This window comes from Balaenoptera physalus, assembly GCF_965194825.1.
Source record: "Balaenoptera physalus genome assembly, chromosome: 1".
NCBI lineage: Eukaryota > Metazoa > Chordata > Mammalia > Artiodactyla > Balaenopteridae > Balaenoptera > Balaenoptera physalus.
Window position 1 is genome coordinate 96,423,528 of NC_138882.1, and position 22,923 is coordinate 96,446,450.

At 37.5% G+C, this 22,923-nt stretch overlaps 1 protein-coding gene and 1 pseudogene across 6 annotated transcripts in view; both read left to right on the top strand.

Annotated features, from left to right (window-relative positions):
• The window catches only part of PHTF1 (putative homeodomain transcription factor 1), a 61,420-nt gene extending 40,712 nt beyond the window's left edge, over positions 1-20,708 (top strand). For all 5 annotated transcript variants that reach the window (XM_082458467.1, XM_082458468.1, XM_082458465.1 and 2 more), the window contains 4 exons: positions 17,602-17,757; positions 18,719-18,814; positions 19,507-19,632; positions 20,174-20,708. In XM_082458467.1, coding sequence (XP_082314593.1) covers positions 17,602-17,757; positions 18,719-18,814; positions 19,507-19,632; positions 20,174-20,194 — 399 coding nt within the window. In that variant the 3' untranslated portion in view covers positions 20,195-20,708. The remainder of the gene's footprint in view (positions 1-17,601; positions 17,758-18,718; positions 18,815-19,506; positions 19,633-20,173) is intronic.
• LOC309660015 (glycine cleavage system H protein, mitochondrial pseudogene) lies at positions 15,153-16,291 on the top strand (annotated as a pseudogene). Its single transcript has one exon. The product of its transcript is annotated as a glycine cleavage system H protein, mitochondrial pseudogene (transcript).
• Positions 20,709-22,923: the final 2,215 nt, after the last annotated feature.

Here is a 22,923-nt window from a genome sequence, read left to right on the forward strand (position 1 = left end):
GTTTATTAGTTGTATTGCTGAAATTTCCTGTGTCCCTACTCATCTTTTTGGTTTGCTTATTCTGTCAGCCACTGAGAGAGGTGTGGTCAGGTCTGCTCCGATGGTGGATTTATCTTTTTCTCCTTTTATTTCTGTCAAGTTTTGCTTTATATGTTTTTAAGCAGTGTAACTGGGTGCATACAGAATTAGAATTGTTATCCATCTCCTTGGTGGATAGACTTTTATGTCCTTTATAGTTATTTTTTTTCTCAATCCAGGATGAGTTATTACATTTAGCTGTTATGTCTCTTTAATCTCCTTTAATCCTGAACAGTGTCAGGCTTTCTTTACCTTTCATGACCTTATAAAATGTCTCTATTTCTAATGTTTCTTAACTTAAAGTCTACTCTATTTGATATTAATTTAACTACACCATCTGTCTTGATTAGTTTTTGTATGCAATATCTTTGTCTACCCTTTTTCATTTATTTTGTCTTTGTATAGTTCTAGCTCTTATAATCAGCATATCCTTTTTTTGGTTGCTTGTTTCTTTTTCTTTCTTTTTTTTTTTGCTGTTAAACTATCAAAGTGCTTTAATATCTTCAGTGATATGTTTTTTTCAATGCTGAAAAGTTATTTTATTAATTTATTTTGGTAACAGATCTGGGTTTATTACAAAATATATTTTCTTTTTGAGCTTTTTCGCTCTCTCTCTTTTTTATTGAAGTATAGTTGATTAACAATGTTGTGTTAGTTTCAGGTGTACAGCAAAGTGATTGAGTTATACACATATATGAATATATGTTATTTTCAGATTCTTTTCCCTTATAGGTTACTACAGAATATTGAGTATAGTTCCCTGTGATATATATACCATATCTTCTTTATCCATTCATCTGTCGATGGACATTTAGGTTGCTTCCATGTCTTGACTGTTGTAAATAGTGCTGCAGTGAACATTGGGGTGCATGTATCTTTTTGAATTACAGTTTTGTCTGGATATATGCCCAGGAGTGGGATTGGAGGATCATATGGTAACTATTTTTAGTTTTTTAAGGAACCTCCATACTGTTCTCCATAGTGGCTGTATCAATTTACATTCCCACCATCAGTGCAAGAGGGTTCCCTTTTCTCCACACCCTCTCCAGCATTTATTATTTGTAGACTTTTTGATCATGGTCATTCTGACTGGAGTGAGGCGATACCTCATTGTAGACTTAATTTACATTTCTCTAATAATTAGTGATGTTGACCATCTTTTCATTTGCCTTTTGGCCATCTGTATGTCTTTTTTGGAGAAATGTCTACTTAGATCTTCTGCCCATTTTTTTTATTGGGCTGTTTGGTTTTTTGTTATTCAGTTGTTTATATATTTTGGAAATTAATCCCTTGTCAGTCTCATCATTTACAAATATTTTCTCCCATTCTGTAGGTTGTCTTTTTGTTTTGTTTATGGTTTCCTTTGCTGTGCAAAAGCTTTTAAGTTTAATTAGGTCCCATTTGTTTATTTTTGTTTTTATTTCCATTCCTCTAGGAGGTGGGTCAAAAAAGATCTTGCTGTGATTTATGTCAAGCAGTGTTCTGCCTATGTTTTCCTCTAGAAGTTTTATAGTATCCAGTCTTATGTTTAGGTCTTTAATCCATTTTGAATTTATTTTGTATATGATGTTAGAGAAATGTTCTAATTTCATTCTTTTACATGTAGCTGTCCAGTTTTCCCAGCACCACTTATTGAAGAGGCTGTCTTTTCTCCATTGTATATTCTTGCCTCCTTTGTCATAGATTAGGTGACCATAGGTGCATGGGTTTATCTCTGGGCTTTCTGTCCTGTTCCACTGATCTATATTTCTGTTTCTGTGCCAGTACCATACTGTTTTGATGACTGTAGCTTTGTAGTATAATCTGAAGTCAGGGAGCCTGATTCCTCCAGCTTCGTTTTTCTTTCTCAAGATTGCTTTGGCTATTCAGGTTCTTTTGTGTTTCCATACAAATTAAAAATTTTTTTGTTCTAGTTCTGTGAAAAATGCCATTGGTATTTTGATGGGGATTGCACTGAATCTGTACATTGCCTTGAGTAGTATGGTTATATTAACAATATTAATTTTTCTAGCCTAAGAAACCGGTATATATATATCTTTCCATCTGTTTGTGTCTTCTTCAGTTTCTTTCATCAGTGTCTTATAGTTTTTGGAGCACAGGTATTTAGCCCCCTTAAGTAAGTTTATTCCTAGGTATTTTATTCTTTTTGATGCAGTGGTAAATGGGATTGTTTCCTTAATTTCTCTTTCTGATCTTTAGTTGTTAGTGTATAGAAATGCAACAGATTTCTGTGTATTAATTTTGTATTCTGCAACTTTACTGAATTCATTGATGAGCTCTAGTAGTTTTCTGGTAGTGTCTTCAGGATTTTCTATGTATAGTATCATGTCATCTGCAAACAGTGACACTTTTACTTCTTCCTGTCCAATTTAGATTCCTTTTATATCTTATTCTTCTCTGAATGCTGTGACTAGGACTTCCAAAAGTATATTGAATATAAGAGGTGAGATTGAGCACCCTTGTCTTGTTCCTGATTTTAGAGGAAATGCTTTCAGCTTTTCACTGTTGAGTATGATGTTAGCTGTGGGTTTGTCATATATGGCCTTTATTATGTTGAGGTATGTTCCCTCTATGCCCACTTTCTAGAGAGTTTTTAATCATTAGTGGATGTTAAATGTTGTCAAAAGCTTTTTCGGCATCTAATGAGATGATCATGTGGCTTTTATTCTTCAATTTGTTAATGTGGTGTATCACACTGATTGATTTGTAGATACTGAAAAATCCTTGCATCCCTGGGATAAATCCCACTTGATTATTTAATGTATTGTTGGATTCAGTTTGCTAGTATTCTGTTGAGGATTTTGCGTCTATGTTTATCAGTGATATTGGCCTGATTTTCTTTTTTTTGTGATACCTTTGTCTGGTCTTGGTATCAGGGTGATGATGGCTTCATAGAATGAGTTTGGAAGTGTTCCTTCCTCTGCAATTTTGGGAATAGTTTCAGAAGGGTAGGTGTTATCTCTTCTCTAAATGTTTGGTAGAATTCACCTGTGAAGCTATCTGGTCCTGGACTTTTGTTTTCTGGGAGTTTTAAAATCACAGATTCAATTTCAGTACTTGTGATCAGTCTGTTCATATTTTCTATTTCTTCCTGGTTCAATCTTGGTAGACTGTACCTTTCTAAGAATTTGTCCATTTCTTCTAGGTTGTCCATTTTATTGGTATATTGCTTGGAGTAGTCTCTCATTTCTAATTTATTGATTGGGCCCTTTTCCTTTTTTTCTTGATGAGTCTGGCTAAAGGTTTATCAATTGTGTTTATCTTTTCTAGGAACCAGCTTTTGTTAATAGTTTTATCGATGTTTTCTATTGTTTTCTTAGTCTCTATTTCATTTATTTCTGCTCTGATCTTTATGATTCCTTTACTTCTACTAACTTTGGATTTTGTTTGTTCTTCTTTCTCTAGTTGCTTTAGATGTAAGGTTAGGTTGTTTATTTGAGATTTTTCTTGTTTCCTAAGGTAAGCTTGTATTGCTATAAACTTCCCTCTTAGAACTGCTTTTGCTGTGTCCCATAGGTTTTGGATCATCATGTTTTCATTTTCATTTGTCTCTAGCTATTTTTTTAAAATTTCCTCTTTGATTTCTTCAGTGATCCATTGGTTGTTTAATAGCATATTGTTTAGCCTGCACGTGTTCATGTTTTTTTCTTGTAGTTGATTTCTAATCTCATAGTGTTGTGGTCAGAAAAGATGCTTGATATAATTTCAGTTTTCTTAAGTTTACCAAGGCTTGCTTCGTGGCCCAGCATGTGATGTATCCTGAAGAATGTTCCATGTGCACTTGAAAAGAATGTGCATTCTGCTGCTTTCAGATGGAATACTCTATAAATATCAATTAAGTCCATCTAGTCTAATGTGTCATTTAAAGGCTGGATTTTATTATTGATCTTCTGTCTGGATGATCTGTCTATTGATATAAGTGAGATGTTAAAATCCCCCATTATTATTGTGTTACTGTCAATTCCTTTTTTTATGTCTGTTAACATTTGCCTTATATATTGAGGTGCTCCTATGTTGGGAACACATGAATTTACAATTGTTACATCTTCTTCTTTGATTGATCCCTTGATAATTATGTAGTGTCCTTCTTTGTCTCTTGTAACTGTCTTTACTTTAAAGTCTATTTTGTCTGATATGAGTATTGCTACTTCAGCTTTCTTTTGATTTCCATTTGCATGGAATACCTTTTTTTTAACATTTTTATTGGAGTATAGTTGCTTTACAATGGTGTGTTAGTTTCTTCTGTATAGCAAAGTGAATCAGCTATACATATACATACATCCCCATATCCCCTCCCTCTTGTGTCTCCCCCTGACCTTCCCTATCCCACCCCTCTAGGTGGACACAGAGCACCGAAATGATCTCCCTGCGCTATTTGGCTGCTTCCCACTAGCTATGTGTTTTACATTCGGTAGTGTATGTATGTCAATGCCACTCTCTCACTTTGTCCCAGCTTACCCTTCCCCCTCCCCATGTCCTCAGGTCCATTCTCTACGTCTACGTCTTTATTCCTGTCCTGCCCCTAAGTTCTTCAGAACCATTTTTTTTTTTTTTTTAGATTCTGTATATATGTGTTAGCATACGGTATTTGTTTCTGAATTTCTGACTTACTTTACTCTGTATGACAGTCTCTAGGTCCCTCTACCTCACTACAAATAACTCAATTTCTTTTTTTTTATGGCCGAGTAATATTCCATTGTATATATGTACCACATCTTCTTTATCCATTCATCTGTCGATGGGCATTTAGGTGCTTCCATGTCCTGGCTATTGTAAATAGTGCTGCAGTGAACATTGTGGTACATGACTCTTTTTGAATTATGGTTTTCTCAGGGTATATGCCCAGTACTGGGATTGCTGGGTCGTATGGTAGTTCTCTATTAGTTTCTTGAGGAACCTCCATACTGTTCTCTATAGTGGCTGTATCAATTTACATTCCCACCAACAGTGCAAGAGGGTTCCCTTTTCTCCACACCCTCTCCAGCTTTTATTGTTTGTAGATTTTCTGATGATGCCCATTCTAACCGGTGTGAGGTGATACCTCATTGTAGTTTTGATTTGTATTTCTCTAATGATTAGTGATGTTGAGCATCCTGTCATGTGTCTGTTGGTAATCTGTATACCTTCTTTGGAGAAATGTCTATTTAGGTCTTCTGCCCATTTTTGCATTGGGTTGTTTGTTTTTCTGATATTGAGCTGCATGAGCTGCTTCTATATTTTGGAGATTAATCCTTTGTCAGTCACTTCATTTCAAATATTTTCTCCCATTCTGAGGGTTGTCTTTTTGTCTTGTTTATGGTTTCCTTTGCTGTGCAAAAGCTTTGAAGTTTCATTAGGTCCCATTTGTTTATTTTTGTTTTTATTTCCATTTCTCTAGGAGGTGGGTCAAAAAGGATCTTGCCGTGATTTATGTCATGGAGTGTCCTGCCTATGTTTTCCTCTAAGAGTTTTGTATTGTCTGGCCTTACATTTAGGTCTTTAATCCATTTTGAGTTTATTTTTGTGTATGGTGTTAGGGAGTGTTCTAATTTCATTCTTTTACATGTAGCTGTCCAGTTTTCCCAGCACCACTTATTGAAGAGACTGTCTTTTCTCCATTGTATATTCTTGCCTCCTTTACCAAAGATAAGGTGACCATATGTGCTTGGGTTTATCTCTGAGCTTTCTATCCTGTTCCGTTGATCCATATTTCTGTTTTTGTGCCAGTACCATACTGTCTTGATTACTGTAGCTTTGTAGTATAGTCTGAAGTCAGGGAGCCTGATTCCTGCAGCTCCGTTTTTCTTTCTCAAGATTGCTTTGGCTCTTTGGGGTCTTTTGTGTTTCCATACAAATTGTGCAAGTTTTTGTTCTAGTTCTGTGAAAAGTGCCATTGGTAGTTTGATAGGGATCACATTGAATCTGTAGATTGCTTTGGGTAGTATAGTCATTTTCACAATGTTGATTCTTCCAGTCCAGGAACATGGTATATCTCTCCATCTGCTTGTATCATCTTTAATTTCTTTCCTCAGTGTCTTATAGTGTTCTGCATACAGGTCTTTTGTCTCCTTAGGTAGGTTTATTCCTAGGTATTATATTCTTTTTGTTGCAATGGTAATTGGGAGTGTTTCCTTAATTTCTCTTTCAGATTTTTCATCATTAGTGTATAGAAATGCAAGAGATTTCTGTGCATTAATTTTGTATCCTGCTACTTTACCAAATTCATTGATTAGCTCTATTAGTTTTCTGGTAACATCTTTAGGATTCCCTGTGTATAGTATCATGTCATCTGCAAACAGTGACAGTTTTACCTCCTCTTTTCCGATTTGGATTCCTTTTATTTCTTTTTCTTATTTCTTTTTCTTCTCTGACTGCTGTGGCTAAAACTTCCAAAACTATATTGAATAATAGTTGTGAGTGTGGACAACCTTGTCTTGTTCCTGATCTTAGTGGAAATGGCTTCAGTTTTTCACCATTGATAACAAAGTTGGCTGTGGGTTTGTCATATATGGCCTTTATTATGTTGAGGTAAGTTCCCACTATGCCTACTTTCTGGAGGGTTTTTATCATAAATGGGTGTTGAATTTTGTCAAAAGCTTTTTCTGCATCTATTGAGATGATCATATGGTTTTTCTCCTTCAATTTGTTAATACGGTTTATCACATTGATTTACGTATATTGAAGAATCCTTGCATTCCTGGGAATAAACCCCACTTGGTCATGGTGTATGATCCTTTTAATGTGCTGTTGGAGTCTGTTTGCTAGTATTTTGTTGAGGATTTTTGCATCTGTGTTCATCAGTGATATTGGCCTGTGCTTTTCTTTTTTTGTGACATCTTTCTCTGGTTTTGGTATCAGGGTGATGGTGGCCTCATAGAATGAGTCTGGGAGTGTTCCTCCTTCTGGTACATTTTGGAAGAGTTTGAGAAGGATAGGTGTTAACTCTTCTCTGAATGTTTGATAGAATTAGCCTGTGAAGCCATCTGGTCCTGGGCTTTTTGTTTGTTGTAAGATTTTTAATCACAGTTTCAATTTCAGTAGTTGTGATTGGTCTGTTCATATTTTCTGTTTCTTCCTGGTTCAGTTTCAGGAGGTTGTGCTTTTCTAAGAATTTGTCCATTACTTCCAGGTTGTCCATTTTATTGGCATAGAGTTGCTTGTAGTAATCTCTCATGATCCTTTGTATTTCTGCAGTGTCAGTTGTTACTTCTCCTTTTTCATTTCTGATTCTATTTATTTGAGTCTTCTCACTTTTTTTCTTGATGAGTCTGGCTAATGGTTTATCAATTTTGTTTATCTTCTCAAAGAACCAGCTTTTAGTTTTATTGATCTTTGCTATTGTTTCCTTCATTTCTTTTTCATTTATTTCTGATCTGATCTTTATGATTTCTTTCCTTCTGCTAATTTTGGGGTTTTCTTGTTCTTCTTTCTCTAATTGCTTTAGGTGTAAGGTTAGTTTGTTTATTTGAGATGTTTCTTGTTTCTTGAGGTAGGATTGTATTGGTATAAACTTCCCTCTTAGAGCTGCTTTTGCTGCATCCCATAGGTTTTGGGGCGTCGTGTTTTTATTGTCATTTGTTTCTAGGTATTTTTTGACTTCCTCTTTGATTTCTTCAGTGATCTCTTGGTTATTTAATAGTTTATTGTTTAGCCTCCATGTGTTTGTATTATTTACAGATTTTTTCCTGTTATTGATATCTCGTCTCATAGCATTGTGGTTGGGAAAGATACTTGATACGATTTCAATTTTCTTAAATTTATGAAGGCTTGATTCGTGACCCAAGATATGATCTATCCTGGAGAATGTTCCATGAGCACTTGAGAAGAAAGTGTATTCTGTTGTTTTTGGATGGAATGTCCTATAAATATCAATTAAGTCCATCTTGTTTAATGTATCATTTAAAGCTTGTGTTTCCTTATTTATTTTCATTTTGGATGATCTGTCCATTGGTGAAAGTGGGGTGTTAAAGTCCCCTACTATGATTGTGTTACTGTCGATTTCCCCTTTTATGGCTGTTAGCATTTGCCTTATGTATTGAGGTGCTCTTATGTTGGGTGCATAAATATTTACTATTGTTATATCTTCTTCTTGGATTGATCCCTTGATCATTATGTAGTGTCCTTCTTTGTCTCTTGTAATAGTCTTTATTTTAAAGTCTATTTTGTCTGATACGAGAATTGCTACTCCAGCTTTCTTTTGATTTCCATTTGCATGGAATATCTTTTTCCATCCCCTCACTTTCAGTCTGTATATGTCCCTAGGTGTGAAGTGGGTCTCTTGTAGACAGCATATGTACGAGTCTTGTTTTTGTATCCATTCAGCCAGTCTGTGTATTTTGCTTGGAGCATTTAATCCATTTACATTTAAGGTAGTTATCGATATGTATGTTCCTATTACCATTTTCTTAATTGTTTTGGGTTTGTTATTGTAAGTTGTTTTCTTCTCTTGTGTTTTCTGCCTAGAGAAGTTCGTTAAGCATTTGTTGTAGAGCTGGTTTGGTGGTGCTGAATTCTCTTAGCTCTTGCTTGTCTGTAAAGGTTTCAATTTCTCCGTCGAATCTGAATGAGATCCTTGCTGGGTAGAGTAAACTTGGTTGTAGTTTTTTCCCTTTCATCACTTTAAATATGTCCTGCCACTCCCTTCTGGCCTGCAGAGTTTCTGCTGAAAGATCAGCTGTTAACCTTATGGGGATTCCCTTGTATGGTATTTGTTGTCTTTCCCTTGCTGCTTTAAATATTTTTTTCTTTGTATTTAATTTTTAATAGTTTGATTAACATGTGTCTTGGCGTGTTTCTCCTTGGTTTTATCCTGTATGGGACCATCTGCACTTCTTGGACTTGATTGACTATTTCCTTACCCATATTAGGGAAGTTTTCAACTATAATCTCTTCATATAGTTTCTCAGTCCCTTTCTTTTTCTCTTCTTCTTCTGGGACCCCTATAATTCGAATGTTGGTGCATTTAACATTCTCCCAGAGGTCTGTGAGATTGTTCTCAATTCTTTTCATTCTTTTTTCTTTATTCTGCTCTGCAGTAGTTATTACCACTGTTTTATCTTCCCAGGTCACTTATCCATTCTTCTGACTTAGTTATTCTGCTATGGAGTACTTCTAGAGAATTTTAAATTTCATTTATTTTGTTGTTCATCATTGTTTGTTTGCTCTTTAGTTCTTCTAGTTCTCCTTGTTAAACGTTTCTTGCATTTTCTCCATTCTATTTCCACGATTTTGTATCATCTTTATTATCATTACTCTGAATTCTTTTTCAGGTAGACTGCCTATTTCCTCTTCATTTGTTTGGTCTGGTGGGTTTTTATCTTGCTCCTTCATCTGCTGTGTATTTCTCTATCTTCTCTTTTTGCTTAACTTACTGTGTTTGGAGTCTCCGTTTCGCAGGCTGCAGGTTTGTAGTTCTCATTGTTTTTGGTGTCTGCTCCCAGTGGGTAAGGTTGGTTCAGTTGGTTGTTTAGGCTTCCTGGTAGAGGGGACTGGTTCCTGTGTTCTGGTGGATGAGGCTGGATCTTGTCTTTCTGGTGGGCAGGACCACATCCCGTGGTGTGTTTTGGGGTGTCTGTGACCTTATTATGATTTTAGGCAACCTCTCTGCTAATGCATGGGTTTGTGTGCCTGTCTTGCTAGTTGTTTGGCATAGGGTGTCCAGCACTGTATCTTGCTGGTCGTTGAGTGGAGCTGGGTCTTAGCATTGAGATGGAGATCTCTGGGAGAGCTTTTGCCATTTGATATTACGTGGGGCCCAGAGGTCTCTGGTGGTCCAGTGTCCTTAACTTGGCTCTCCCACCTCAGAGGTTCAGGCCTGACACCCAGTGTTAGACAGAGCACCAAGACCCTGTCAGCCACATGGCAAACCTCCTCACTGAGCCCAGGAATTGCCGATCTCTGCTAAGTGACCTAATGCGAGGTGTCCTGATGCCTTTCTTACCTCAACTCTGAGGCAGAGCACTGCTTGGACAAGCATGGGAAGGAACGTCATGTGGACCAAGCCCTGACCTTTGCTGGGGGCCTTCACAGCAGGCCTGGGGCCTGGGCGCTGTTGGTTCAGAAGTGGCTCATTTTAATGTGCTCTGACCTAACGTTGCAGCTGGTTTCTAGAAAGGTAACGAAAAACGCTGCGTTTAACAACAGCAGCCAAGCCCTCCCTTAACCTTGCCTGATCTCTGGGGAGGTAGTTCTAACCTGGAATACCTTTTTCCATCCCCTCACATTCAGTCTGTATGTGCCTCTAGATCTGAAGTGGGTCTCTTGTAGGAACATATGTACAGGTCTTCTTTTGTATTCATTCAGCCAGTCTGTGTCTTTTGGTGGAGTATTTAATCTGTTTACATTTAAAGTAATTATTGATACGTATGTTTTTATTGCCATTTTGTTAATTGTTTTGGATTTGTTTTTGTAGGTCTTTTTTTTCCCCTTTCCTCTTTTGTTCTCTTCTCTTGTGATTTGGTGACTATCTTTAGTGTTGTGTCGGGATTCCTTTTCCTTTTTTGTATGTATATCTATTATAGATTTTTGGTTTGTGGTTACCATGAGTTTTGGTATAGCAGCCTATATATGTACAAGATTGTTTTAAGTTGCTGATCTCTTAATTTCAAATGCATTTTATTTATTTATTTTTAATTTTAATTTTTTTTGGCTGTGTTGGTCTTCATTGCTGCACACGGGCTTTTCTCTAGTTGTGGTGAGCGCGGGCTACTCTTCGTTGTGGTGCGCGGGCTTCTCATTGCAGTGGCTTGTGTTGTTGCAGAGCACAGGCTCTAGGCACGCGGGCTTCAGTAGCTGTGGCACATGGGCTCAGTAATTGTGGCTCGTGGGCTCTAGAGCACAGACTCAGTAATTGTGGTGCACGGGCTTAGTTGCTCTGTGGCATCTGGGATCTTCCCAGACCGGGGCTCGAACCCATACCCACTGCATTGGCAGGGGGAATCTTAACCACTGTGCCACCAGGGAAGCCCTCAAATGCATTTTAAATATCCTGCATTTGTACTCTCTCTCCTCCTCTCACATTTACTAGTTTCGATATTATATTTGTATGTGGATGATTTTGTACCTTTACTATTTGCCTTTACTGGTGAGCTTTTCATTTCATACTTTTCTTATTTTTAGTTGTGGTCTTTTCTTTTCCATTTGGAGAAGTTTCTTTAGCATTTGTTGTAAAGCTGGTTTGGTAGTGCAGAATTCTCTTAGCTTTTGCCTGTCTGTAAAGCTTTTGATTTCTCCATCAAATATGAACTAGAGCCTTGCTGGGTAGAGTATTCTTGGTTGTAGGTTTTTCCCCTTCATCACTTTAAATATATTATGCCACTCCCTTCAGGCCTGCAGAGTTTCTGCTGAAAAATCAGCTGATAACCTAATGGGGATTCCCTTGTATGTTATTTGTTGCTTTTCCCTTGTTGTTTTCATATTTTCTCTGTCTTTATTTTTTGTCAGTTTGATGACTATGTGTCTCGGTCTGTTCCTCCTTGAATTAATCCTGTATAGGATTCTCTATGCTTCCTGGACTTGGGTGACTATTTCCTTTCCCATGTTAGGGAAGTGTTCAGCTATTATCTCTTCAAATATTTTCTTAGGCCCTTTCTCTCCCTCTTCTCCTTCTGGGACCCCTGTAATGCAAATGTTGCTGCATTGGACATTGTCCCAGAGGTCTCTTAACCTGTGCTCATTTCTTTTCATTCCTTTATCTTTATTCTGTTCCACATCAGTGATTTCCACTACTCTGTCTTCCAGTTCACTGATTTGTTCTTTTGCCTCATTTATTCTGCTATTGATTCCTTCTAGTATATTTTTCATTTCAGTTATTGCATTCTTCAACTCTGTTTAGTTGTTCTTTATATTTTCTAACTCTTTGCTAATAACTTCTTGCTCTGTGCATCCATTCTTTTCCCAAGTTCTTGGATCATCTTTACAATCATTACTTTGAACTCTTTCTCAAGTAGATTGCCTATCTCCAGTTTACTTAGTTGTTCTTCTGGAGTTTTATCTTGTTCCTTTGTCTGGAACATATTCCTTTGCTGTCTCATTTTGTTTAAATTTCTATTTGTTTTATTATGTATGTAGTAGAATAGTTAACATTTCTTGACCTTGCAGAAGTGGTCCTCTGTAGGGGATGTCCTATGTTTCCCAACAGTACACTCCCATCTTGTTACCTAAGGGCCAGGGACCAGTCCCAGGGTGGGTTCTGACCTGTGTTTTTGGAGTTAGTTCCGCAGGCCGCGGGATTGTAGTTTTCTTGCTTCTAGTGTCTTCCCCCTGGTGGGTGAGGCTGGTCTAGAGGCTTGTCCAGGCTTCCTGGTGGGAGTGGCCAGTGCCCGCCCACTGGTGAGTGGAGCTGGGTGCTGCCCCTCTGGTGGGCAGGGCCATGTCAAGGGGCATGTCTGGAGGTGGCTGTGGGCTCAGGAAGTCTTTAGGCAGCCTGTCTGCTGATGGGTGGGGCTGTGTTCCTGCCCTCTTGGTTGTTTGGCCTGAGGCGTCCCAGCACTGGAGCCTACAGGCCGTTGGGTGGGGCCAGGCCTTGGTGCCGAGATCCCAAGCGAGACGTCTACCTCCAGCCAGAGTTCACATCAATGAACACTCCTCAGTGTGTCAGCCACCAGCTTTTATGATCTTAGAGAGAGCCACAGCTGCCCCCCGCCTTCCCAGGAGACCCTCCAAGACCAGCAGGGAGGTCTGGCCCAGGCTTCTATGAAGTCACTGCTTTTGCCCTCAGTCCCAGTGCACGCAGGACCTTGTATATGCCCTCCAAGAGTGAAGTCTCTGTTTTCCCCTGTCCTGTGGAGCTCCTACAATCAAGCCCCCCTGGCCTTCAAAGCCAAATGCTCTGGGGCTCCTCCTCCCAGTGCCAGACCCCTAGGCTGGGGAATCTGGTGTGGGGCTCAGAGCTCTCATTCCTTTGGGAGAATTTCTGTGATATAATTATTCTCCAGTTTGTGGGTCACCCACCCAGGTTGTATGGGATTTGATTATATTGCGAGTGCACCCCTCCTACCATCTCGCTGTGGTTTCTTCTTTATGTCTTTGAATGTAGAACATTTTTTTTGGGTAGCTTCCAGTCTTTTTTACTGATGGTTGTTCAGCAGTTAGTTGTGATTTTGGTGTGCTTGTGAGAGGAGGTAAGCTCAAGGTCCTTCTACTCCATTATGTTGTCTCCAATCCTGCTCCTGTTTGCTTGTTTCTTAATCCAGCCTCCCAGTTTTAGTGTTTTGGAATGTCTGACCCAGTTAAACTTAATTACTATAACTACAAATACTATTTGGTTCCTATTTGGTTTATTTGTTAATTTTCCTTTTTCTCTTTTTTTTGGCCATCTTTTATTAATCAAATATTTTAAAATATTTCATTTAATCCTCTCTGTTAACTTTATATATATATATATTTACTACTATTGACCCCAGAGATTACAACATACATCCTTAGCTTATTACAGTCTAATAAAATTATTAATTTACCATGCTAAGACCTTACAACACTTTATGTCATTTACCCATTCACTTTTTTTTTTTAACCCATTCACTTTTGTGTTACACATGTCCTTCATTTTAATTTTACATATATCTTAAACCCATAAGATGTAATTATTATTGCTATTTGTAGTTTATTATTCATTTATATTTACCTACATATTTACCCCTTCCATTACTTTTCATTAGTTTGTGCATTTCTGTGTTTTTCTCTGAGATTATTTCCTGCCTGCTTGAAGAATCTGCTGGTGACAAATTCTCTCAGTTTTTGTTTGTTTGAAAATGTCTTTTATCACTTTCATGTTTGAAGGATATTTTTAATGGGTAGAGATTTCTAGGTTGCCAGTTACTTTCAGCACTTTTATTTAGGTTGCTATTAGTTGTTACTTTCCTCCCCCCTGTCCTCCCCCCCACCCCTTAGTTGTAAGTAACTTGCTGGGGTGAATACCTGAGCCAGACTAAACTAAACATATTCCCTCTTTTGCAAATTAGAAATGAAAACCTGAGGTATCAGTGGTGGACTTTGCAGAAGAAAGGTCAGAAGGGATCACTGGGGCCAGTAGCATTGGAAACAAGTCAGAGTTGGGGGGAGCGGTAAAGAAGGGTCTTGCAAGGCAGTGGAATTAGCTGAGAGGAGTGGAGGGGGGAGCCTGAATGGCCCTAGTGGAAGGGAGATGGGGAGGGCAGCTGCCTGCTGACTTCCTGATTTTCAAAGGCCCGCATTTAGTTTCTGTGAGGGGTCTCTGTATATTTTTCAATAAATCTCATTTTACCTTGGGCTTGCCTTAGTAAACTTCTTTACATTTCAATCAACAAAAAAATTTTGTAATAAACAGAAACTTTTACCTGAAAACTTGACACATAATAGGCATTTGATAATTGGTGGCTGCTGCTGTTGTTATTCAGATCCTAAAGTGGAGCAAAGAGCTGATCCTCAGGATTTTCTAGTCATGCCAGTGGGATGGGCCGCATGTTTTAGGGGGCTCTGTTAGTCAAATGCAAATTTACTATTGGGTTGGTCAAAAAGTTTGGGTTTTTTCCATAAGATGGCTCTAGTAGTGCTTAGCTGTCTAACTTCATTTGAAACAATTTCATTAGATTGTATTGTGACAGCTGTCATATCAGCCTGCATTAAAAAAAAAAAAACTTATCAAAACTGGTGAATTTTTGTGTAGCCATATTGAATATGGAATATTGAAGATGGAAGAAAAAAAGCAACATTTTTGGCATATTATGCTTTATTATTTCAAGAAAGGTAAAACCACAAATGAAACGCAAAAAAGACTTGTGCAGTATATGGAGAAGGTGCTGTGACTGATCGAATGTGTCAAAAGTGGTTTGTGAAGTTTTGTGCTAGAGATTTCTCTCTGGACGTTGCTCCCTGGTCGGGTAGACCAGTTGGAGTTGATAGTGATCAAATTGAGACATTAATTGAGAATAATCAACATTATACCACACAGGAGATAGCCGACATATTCAAAATATCCAAGTTGAGCAATGAAAATCATGTGCATCAGCTTGGTTATGTCCATCGCTTTGATGTTTGGGTTTCACGTAAGTCAAGCGAAAAAAATCTTCTTGACTGTATTTCCACATGCGATTCTCCGCTTAAACGTAACGAAACTGTTCCATTTTTTTTTTTTTTTTTAGAGATTTTTTAATTTTATTTATTTATTTATTTATTTTTGGCTGTGTTGGGTCTTCGGTTCGTGCGAGGGCTTTCTCTAGTTACGGCAAGTGGGGGCCACTCTTCATCGCGGTGCGGGGACCGCTCTTCATCGCGGTGCGCGGGCCTTTCACTATCGCGGCCCCTCCCATTGCGGGGCACAGGCTCCAGACGCGCAGGCTCAGTAGTTGTGGCTCACGGGCCCAGCTGCTCCGTGGCATGTGGGATCTTCCCAGACCAGGGCTCGAACCCGTGTCCCCTGCATTAGCAGGCAGATTCTCAACCACTGCGCCACCAGGGAAGCCCCTGTTCCATTTTTAAAACATATTGTGACGGGCAATGAAAAGTGGATACTGTACAATAATGTGGAATGGAAGAGATCGTGGGGCAAGTGAAATGAACCATCACCAACCACACCAAAGGCCGGTCTTCATCCAAAGGAGGTGATGTTGTGTATATGGTGGGATTGGAAGGGAGTCCTCTATTATGAGCTCCTTCCAGAAAACCAAATGATTAATTCCAGCAAATACTGCTCCCAGCACCCCTGCGAACATGGCGCTGCGAGTGGCGCGGAGCGTGCGGGCCGGGGTCTGCAGCCTGAGCCCAACGTGCCCTGCCCGCCGCGGCCCTGGGGACTGCGGGCGGGCGCCGTCCGGGAGCTGCTCACCGGACCCGCTCTGCTGTCGGGTCGTAAATTCACAGACAAACATGAATGGGTAACAACAGAAAACGGTGTTGGAACAGTGGGAATCAGCAATTTTGCACAGGAAGCGTTGGGAGATGTTGTTTACTGTAGTCTGCCTGAAGTTGGGACAAAATTGAACAAACAAGAGGAATTTGGTGCTTTGGAAAGTGTGAAAGCTGCTAGTGAACTCTCTTCTCCTCTATCAGGAGAAGTAACTGAAATTAATGAAGCTCTAGCAGAAAATCCAGGACTTGTCAGCAGATCTTATGACGATGGTTGGCTGATCAAGATGACACTCAGTAACCCTTCAGAACTAGATGAACTAATGAGTGAAGAAGCATATGAGAAATACATAAAATCTATTGAGGAGTGAAAATGGAACCCCTAAATAAACTAGTTTGAAACAACTTAATCTAGCATAGTTGTCTTAAATTAGTGGTGGATAGATTTTTAAAAAGCAACTTTTAGCAAAAGAAACTATTTGCAACAGTGTTGCCTGAAGAAAATACCCCTTAACTTCCTAATGATTTCAGATAAACACATGCATCTTTTTCACAACACCCTGTGATTTTTAGGCTAGTCTCCAGTTATAATACTCAGAATTCCTGAAATTATCTGTGGTAAAACTAGTTATAAAAATTATGTAATTCAAGGATAACATTGTTATCTTAACCTTATATAACATTGTAACTTGCTTACAGCCATCCCTGGATTTGCGTCTAAAAAACTCAATGAACTTGCCACTGGAAATAAATGGCAGTGGAGAAAAGTTTGTTAGTTGTATAGTGTCCAGTAAAGAACATTACTATCTTAATTTTGCAATATACTGTGTTTGCTGGTGCTATTTTTATACAGTGAAGCAACAGCCTTGCAGGAAAATAAGAAACAGTTTAATAATAAAATATTCAACTTCTTAAAAACCAAAAAAATACTGCTCCCAATTAGGCCAACTGAAAGCAGCACTCAATGAAAAGCATCCAGAATTAGTCAACAGCAAACACATAATCTTCCATCAGGATAACGCAAGACCGCATGTTTCTTTGATGACCAGGCGAAAACTGTTACAGCTTGGCTGGGAAGTTCTGATTCATCCGCCACGTTCACCAGCCATTGCACGTTCGGATTTCCATTTATTTCAGTCTTTACAAAATTCTCTTAATGGAAAAAAATTTCAATTCCCTGCAAGACTGTAAAAGGTACCTGGAACAGTTCTTTGCTCAAAAAGATAAAAAAGTTTTGGGAAGATGGAATTATGAAGTTGCCTGAAAAATGGCAGAAGGTAGTGGAACAAAAGGGTGAATACGTTGTTCAATGAAGTTCTTGGTGAAAATGAAAAATGTGTCGTTTATTTTTACTTAAAAACCAAAAGAACTTTTTGGCCAACCCAACTTTGAAAAATGGTCACCATATAATTGTGAGTGGGCACACTTGTGGTTAAAGAGTTTGGAAATACATTTGTCTTATTTCACTTATTCTATTATATTTTCTTCCCTTGTTACTTCCAGACCCTTGCTGTCTCTCATGCAAAGAAGAAAATCTAGGAAACTTAGAGAAATACATAATTACTAATTGAATAGATAATACTTTATGAGTATTAAAAGTCTCCTACTTTGAGTATTAAAATATTGGTATCTTGTAAATGTTTTTAAAGTTCTAGAGTAAAGGAGTAATTACAGATTTTAAGACAAGTGAAAAACTTAACTTTTTTTTGGTCCTTTTCATAGGTTCTCCGGGGACATAAAACTTTCCTAAATGATGCTTATAATTGGGAGTTTTTGATCTGGGAATCAGCTTTACTACTCTTCTTACTGCGCTTAGCCTCACTGGGGTCTGAAACCAATAAGAAATACAGCAATGTCTCAATATTACTTACCGAACAGGTATTGATTGGTCCTTGACAGTTTGATTCAGTGGTTAGAGATGGTATAGTAAGATTTCTGCAGACGATTCAGGGTTGAGTCTAGATTCTGTCACTTTCTAGCTATATGACCTTACACCTTACAAGTCACTTTGCAACTATATAATTGTTTCCTCTTTATAAAATGAGGATATTATCTTTCCCACCTGCTCCCAGGATTGGGTGCTACTTCATAGTATCAAAATTATTTTTGTTGGTGGTAATGGAGCATGCTTTTAATCTCATATTCTGTGTCAAGTACTAGATCTTTAGAGCACCTGTCATTTAAGGATGTTTAATAAGCTTCTTGACTTTCTTCTCTAGCAGTCAAACGCTGAATACATTCAGTGTTTGGAAAATACTTGCTCTTTAGTATGTGAGTAGATATTACAATTGAGAATTGTTTCTTATAAATACAGAGTAGTATAGAGTTTTTTTTGTTTTTAATTTCATGTTTATCCATAAGTTTTAAATAAAAGTACCTAATATCATTAGATTTTTTTTTTTGGCCTTAGAATTATAGTGGAGAATTCTTACCATAAGGGGAAAAACAAGGGATTAGTAAATTAAAAGCAGCTATCTTCTTCCATTCCATGAATGTTTAATGAGGATGTTAGATTATTTGGGGGATACCAAGATGAATAAGATATAGTTTTTGCACTCAAGGAGTTTACATTTTAATTGCTATAATTAATATAAAAGTTTGCATTGTTTTGATAAATTGCTTCATTGTTATTTTTTCTTCACTAAATAGCTTTTCTTTGCCATATGTGACTGATTAGGGATGGGGGTTTGGGTTGGTGGCATATGTGCTCTGAAGAAAGAGCTACTGGGATTTTGAAATATATTTTACTTGAAAACATTGCCCTCAAAATCTGCCATGTTGAATGCAATATATATATCTTTTCCATGACATTTGCCCTAATCTCTATTCCTTCCCTTAGATTAATTTATATCTTAAAATGGAAAAAAAGCCGAATAAGAAAGAACAGCTTACTCTAGTAAACAATGTATTAAAGCTATCCACCAAGTTGTTGAAAGTAAGTAATATCCCGTGATACATTTTTACTACCACTTAATTAAATCAGTGCTGTACTTCTGGGAGAGGACCCTAGTAACAGATAGATGCTGTGTAGATTCAAACTACCAACTTGATAGTTTGGGGTTAATGACTCTATGAGAAAAAGTTTCCCAGCTTACTACCCAAGTTCTAGTGATTGCGGATGTCTGTCACATTTTAAAATTACATTAAAAAATCACAAACAGCATATCGCTTGAATCCACCTTTAAAAACTTAGCTAGTGGAAAAGTAGGTGAGAGTCCATTACAGGCATTAATTAATTAATTAATTAATTTTTAATTTTAAAATTATTATTTTTAATTGAAGTATAGTTGATTTACAATGTTTCTGGTGTACTGCAAAGTGATATATACATTCAGATTCTTTTCCATTATAGGTTATTACAAGATATTGAACATAGTTCCCTGTACAATACAGTAGGTCCTTGTTGTTTATTTTATATACAATAGTCTGTATCTGTTAATCCCAAATTCCAAATTTGTCCCTCCCCCGCTTCCCCTCATTACAGGTTTTTTGAAGGTAGCTATTGAACATTAAGGGAAGAGGTTTTAAGCAATCATCCTCTCCCAAGACTGAAAAAAACAGTCCAGAAATCACTGATGGCTATTATGAAACCATGTATTTCATCTCAGTTCTTTCATGTTTTTGTAGGAGCTGGACACACCATTTAGACTCTATGGACTGACAATGAATCCCTTGATCTACAATATCACACGAGTAGTTATCCTTTCGGCTGTCTCAGGTGTTATAAGTGATCTTCTAGGATTTAATATAAGAGTAAGTGTGATTATCACTCTTTAGCATCTGCCTTAGTCTTAAAACTTATTGTATATAGTAATCTTTGTTCTTCCCACTGTGTGTGTGTGTGAGAGAGAGCGAGAGAGGGAGGGTGGAAGGAGGGAGGGAGGGAGGGACTGGCATGGAAATAACTCTTGAGGTAGAGAAATAGACATTTGAAATAGACATTCAGCTTAGGTTTTCTCATTTTATGCAAGTACAATAGATCGTGCTCTTGAATGGAACAAAAAAATCAAGTTTGAATCTCATGTCAATTTAATAGCGTGGGCTGTGTTGGCCTCTGATCTAGGGAAATGTACAGAGGTAGAATGAATGAAAACCAAAAACCCATGAACTGCAGTATATCTTTTTTGATCCTGGAAATTGTTAACGGTTTTTCCTCTATGATGTTCTATGGTTGCTGTTGTCACAGTTGGTACTTTTTTCTTATGTAAACGGTTCTTGGTTTACATGTAAGTGTACCTATCAACCCCACCTATTTGTCATAAAACTAACTATTTTGGTGATTTTCTTTTCTTAGCTGTGGAAAATTAAGTCATAAGCTGAGTCATGTGCCCGGACTTTCTCCCCTTGCTGGCATCAGTGCTTAACCCATTAAGGAAAGAGATGACTGCAAACCCATGAGACACCCACCTGCTTGTTCACACGGAGAGGTGCCCTCAGCTCTACCTAATCTAACGAATGGTGTTTTCAGAGGAACAGAGCCTTTTCCAACTGGGTGTGCATGCTAAAAACGTATTTTCATGGTTTTCAAATAGTATGAATAGTCAGGAGACTGAAGACTGTTGTGTTATAGTAACTTAAGGACAACTTTTTAAGTTAAGAAATTTATTCTGGGCATTTCAGTGCTGTGACAGTTATATTTATTGGAAATAGTCTTTTGGGTAACTATGGCAGATGCCCAAAGCATGAAGCAAAATCCTTTATTGGAAATATGCAAATTCAGTACTTTTCTATTACAGTCTATAAAATTGGAGATTTCATTTCTCTAGCAAAGAGAGATCAAGTTTAAACTATTTTAGGTTGAACCTGAATAAAAGAACTTTATTGCAGAATTTCAGTTTCTAGGCTTTTTTGTTGTTGTTGAAAGAAAAAAATAACCTTTTAAACTGTGATTTTCTGTTAAACTGTGGAGAAAATTTTAATTAGTTTATAATTTTGAAGTTAATCCTAATAACTGTATAGTTGTTGGTGAAAGAGTCATGCATGTAATGTGGCATGTAGTTCAGCATGAGAAATTTAAGTCTATGCACCCTCATCCGTGTCCACCAGAAAACACGTTTTCCATTTAAATCATCTGAGCTATGTTTCCCATCACACTACTAAGTGAAGCGTTCATAGTTTATCTGTTGTGGGACTCAATGTATTTAACCCTCAGTATAATCTCATGTCCTCGGTGTCTGTACTGAGCCAAGCTGTGCCACTGATGATTTGGATTCTCTTATCAGTATCCCCTGTTACACATACATGAGTATACATATGTTAATGAAAACTCTAATAGTCTACATTTAATTCCTGCTCATTAAGTTACCCACTTTGAAGAATCTCTTGAGGCAAATTGAAAGCCCACATTTTAATGACAAGATTTTGTGAATTTTTAAATGGAAATAATTAGGAAGCTTAGTTTTTACATGTGAAGTGTGTACATGCAAAATCAGTGTATCATTTACACATATCCTAAGATGCAGGAAGATTTTTGAGGTTTAAAGATGAATTTCTTGAGTCCAGGAATTGAGGTCAGACCTTTCTGGATTCATATCCTTGGCTCTGCTATTTATTAGCTTCATAGTCTAAGGCAAGTTACTTAACATTTTTGCATCTCAATTTCCTTACCTGTTTAATAAGGATAATAACTACCTAATAGTGTTGTTAAGGTTAAATGAGATTATCATGTAAGGTACTTAACATAGCATAAAGTACGTAGCCCTTAATAAATCCACAACAAACATTTGTAATTACTGTTTAAAACCCTTTAAAAATCTTTTGCTGATAGATTCCTAACTGTGAAGATAGAAACATAGGGGGCAAGATTGCTGAACTAGAAGTGGATTACCAAAAATTTGCAGCCGTTCCAAATACTGCGTGAGAGTTACAATTCTTTTTAAAAAGTAAAACCCCATTATAGTGATTTACCTTTGGAAGGAACTGATCTGTAAAGGCACTTCAGTGTCTCAACAGATGGCTCATAGAAATCATGCTTTAACTATTTTCCATAAGGAACAAGAGCAGCTATCTCAAATCCAGGATTGAGCTGCTCAGTGCAGATTTCGGATGAAGAAAGCTGGTGCCTTTATCTTTTTCTCCTACAAAAAAAAAAAACCACTGTTCTATTTTTATTTGAATTTTTCACACAGTGAATTCTGTAGCGTAAATGCAGTATTCAGAATAGTTTACTCTTGTGAGTTGTTTCCATTATGGTTTTGATGGTGTATAATTTGTTTAAATGATTTTTCAGGTGGGTAAAATTAACGGTATGGGTAGCTGCTCATGTCGGAAACTTGGGAATCATTTTTCACTCTTGCCTTTCTCATACCTCACATCCAGTCATCAAGTCTGTGAGTAATTATCTTCTAGATATTTTTCTAATCAGTCCATTCTTCTCCATCCCCACTTTCACCACCCTCATCTAAGTCAACATCCTTTGTTTTTGAACAAGATTCTGCTTTTCTGCCCCTCTCCCCCATGCCCACCTATTCATCTCGAAAGTTAATGTGTCTTTTCTGAAATGCAAGTCTCAGTCTCATCGTTTAGAATCTATTAATGGCTTAGTTTTACTCTGAAGGTAAAAATCCAAAATCTTTTTAGCAAGGTGTATAGGCCTACCTTGTTGAGAAAGATTTTTGAATCTTTATGTTTGAAAGATGTTTTTTCTGGGCATAAAATTCTAGTTTTAAAGATGTTGCTGCTCTGCTGCCTCCTGGATTGCATTGCTTCTGACAAGAAGTCTGCTGTCATTGTCATCTCTGTTCTTCTGTATGTAATGTCTCTTTTTTTTTTTAAACTCTGGCTGCTTTTAAGGTTTTTATCTTTTTTCATTGAATTTGTGCTATTTAGTGATAATGTGCACTGGTGTAGTTGTCTTCATTTTTTGTGTGTGTGCTTGGGATTTGTTGCACTTCCTGGGTCTCTGGATTTTTAGTTTTCATCAAATTTGGAAAAATTTTGACTGTTATTTCTTAAAATAAGTTTTCTATACCCCAGTCTCCCACCTCCTGAGACTCCACGTGTTAATTATTAGGTTGCTTGAAGTTGTCCCACAGCTTCCTGATG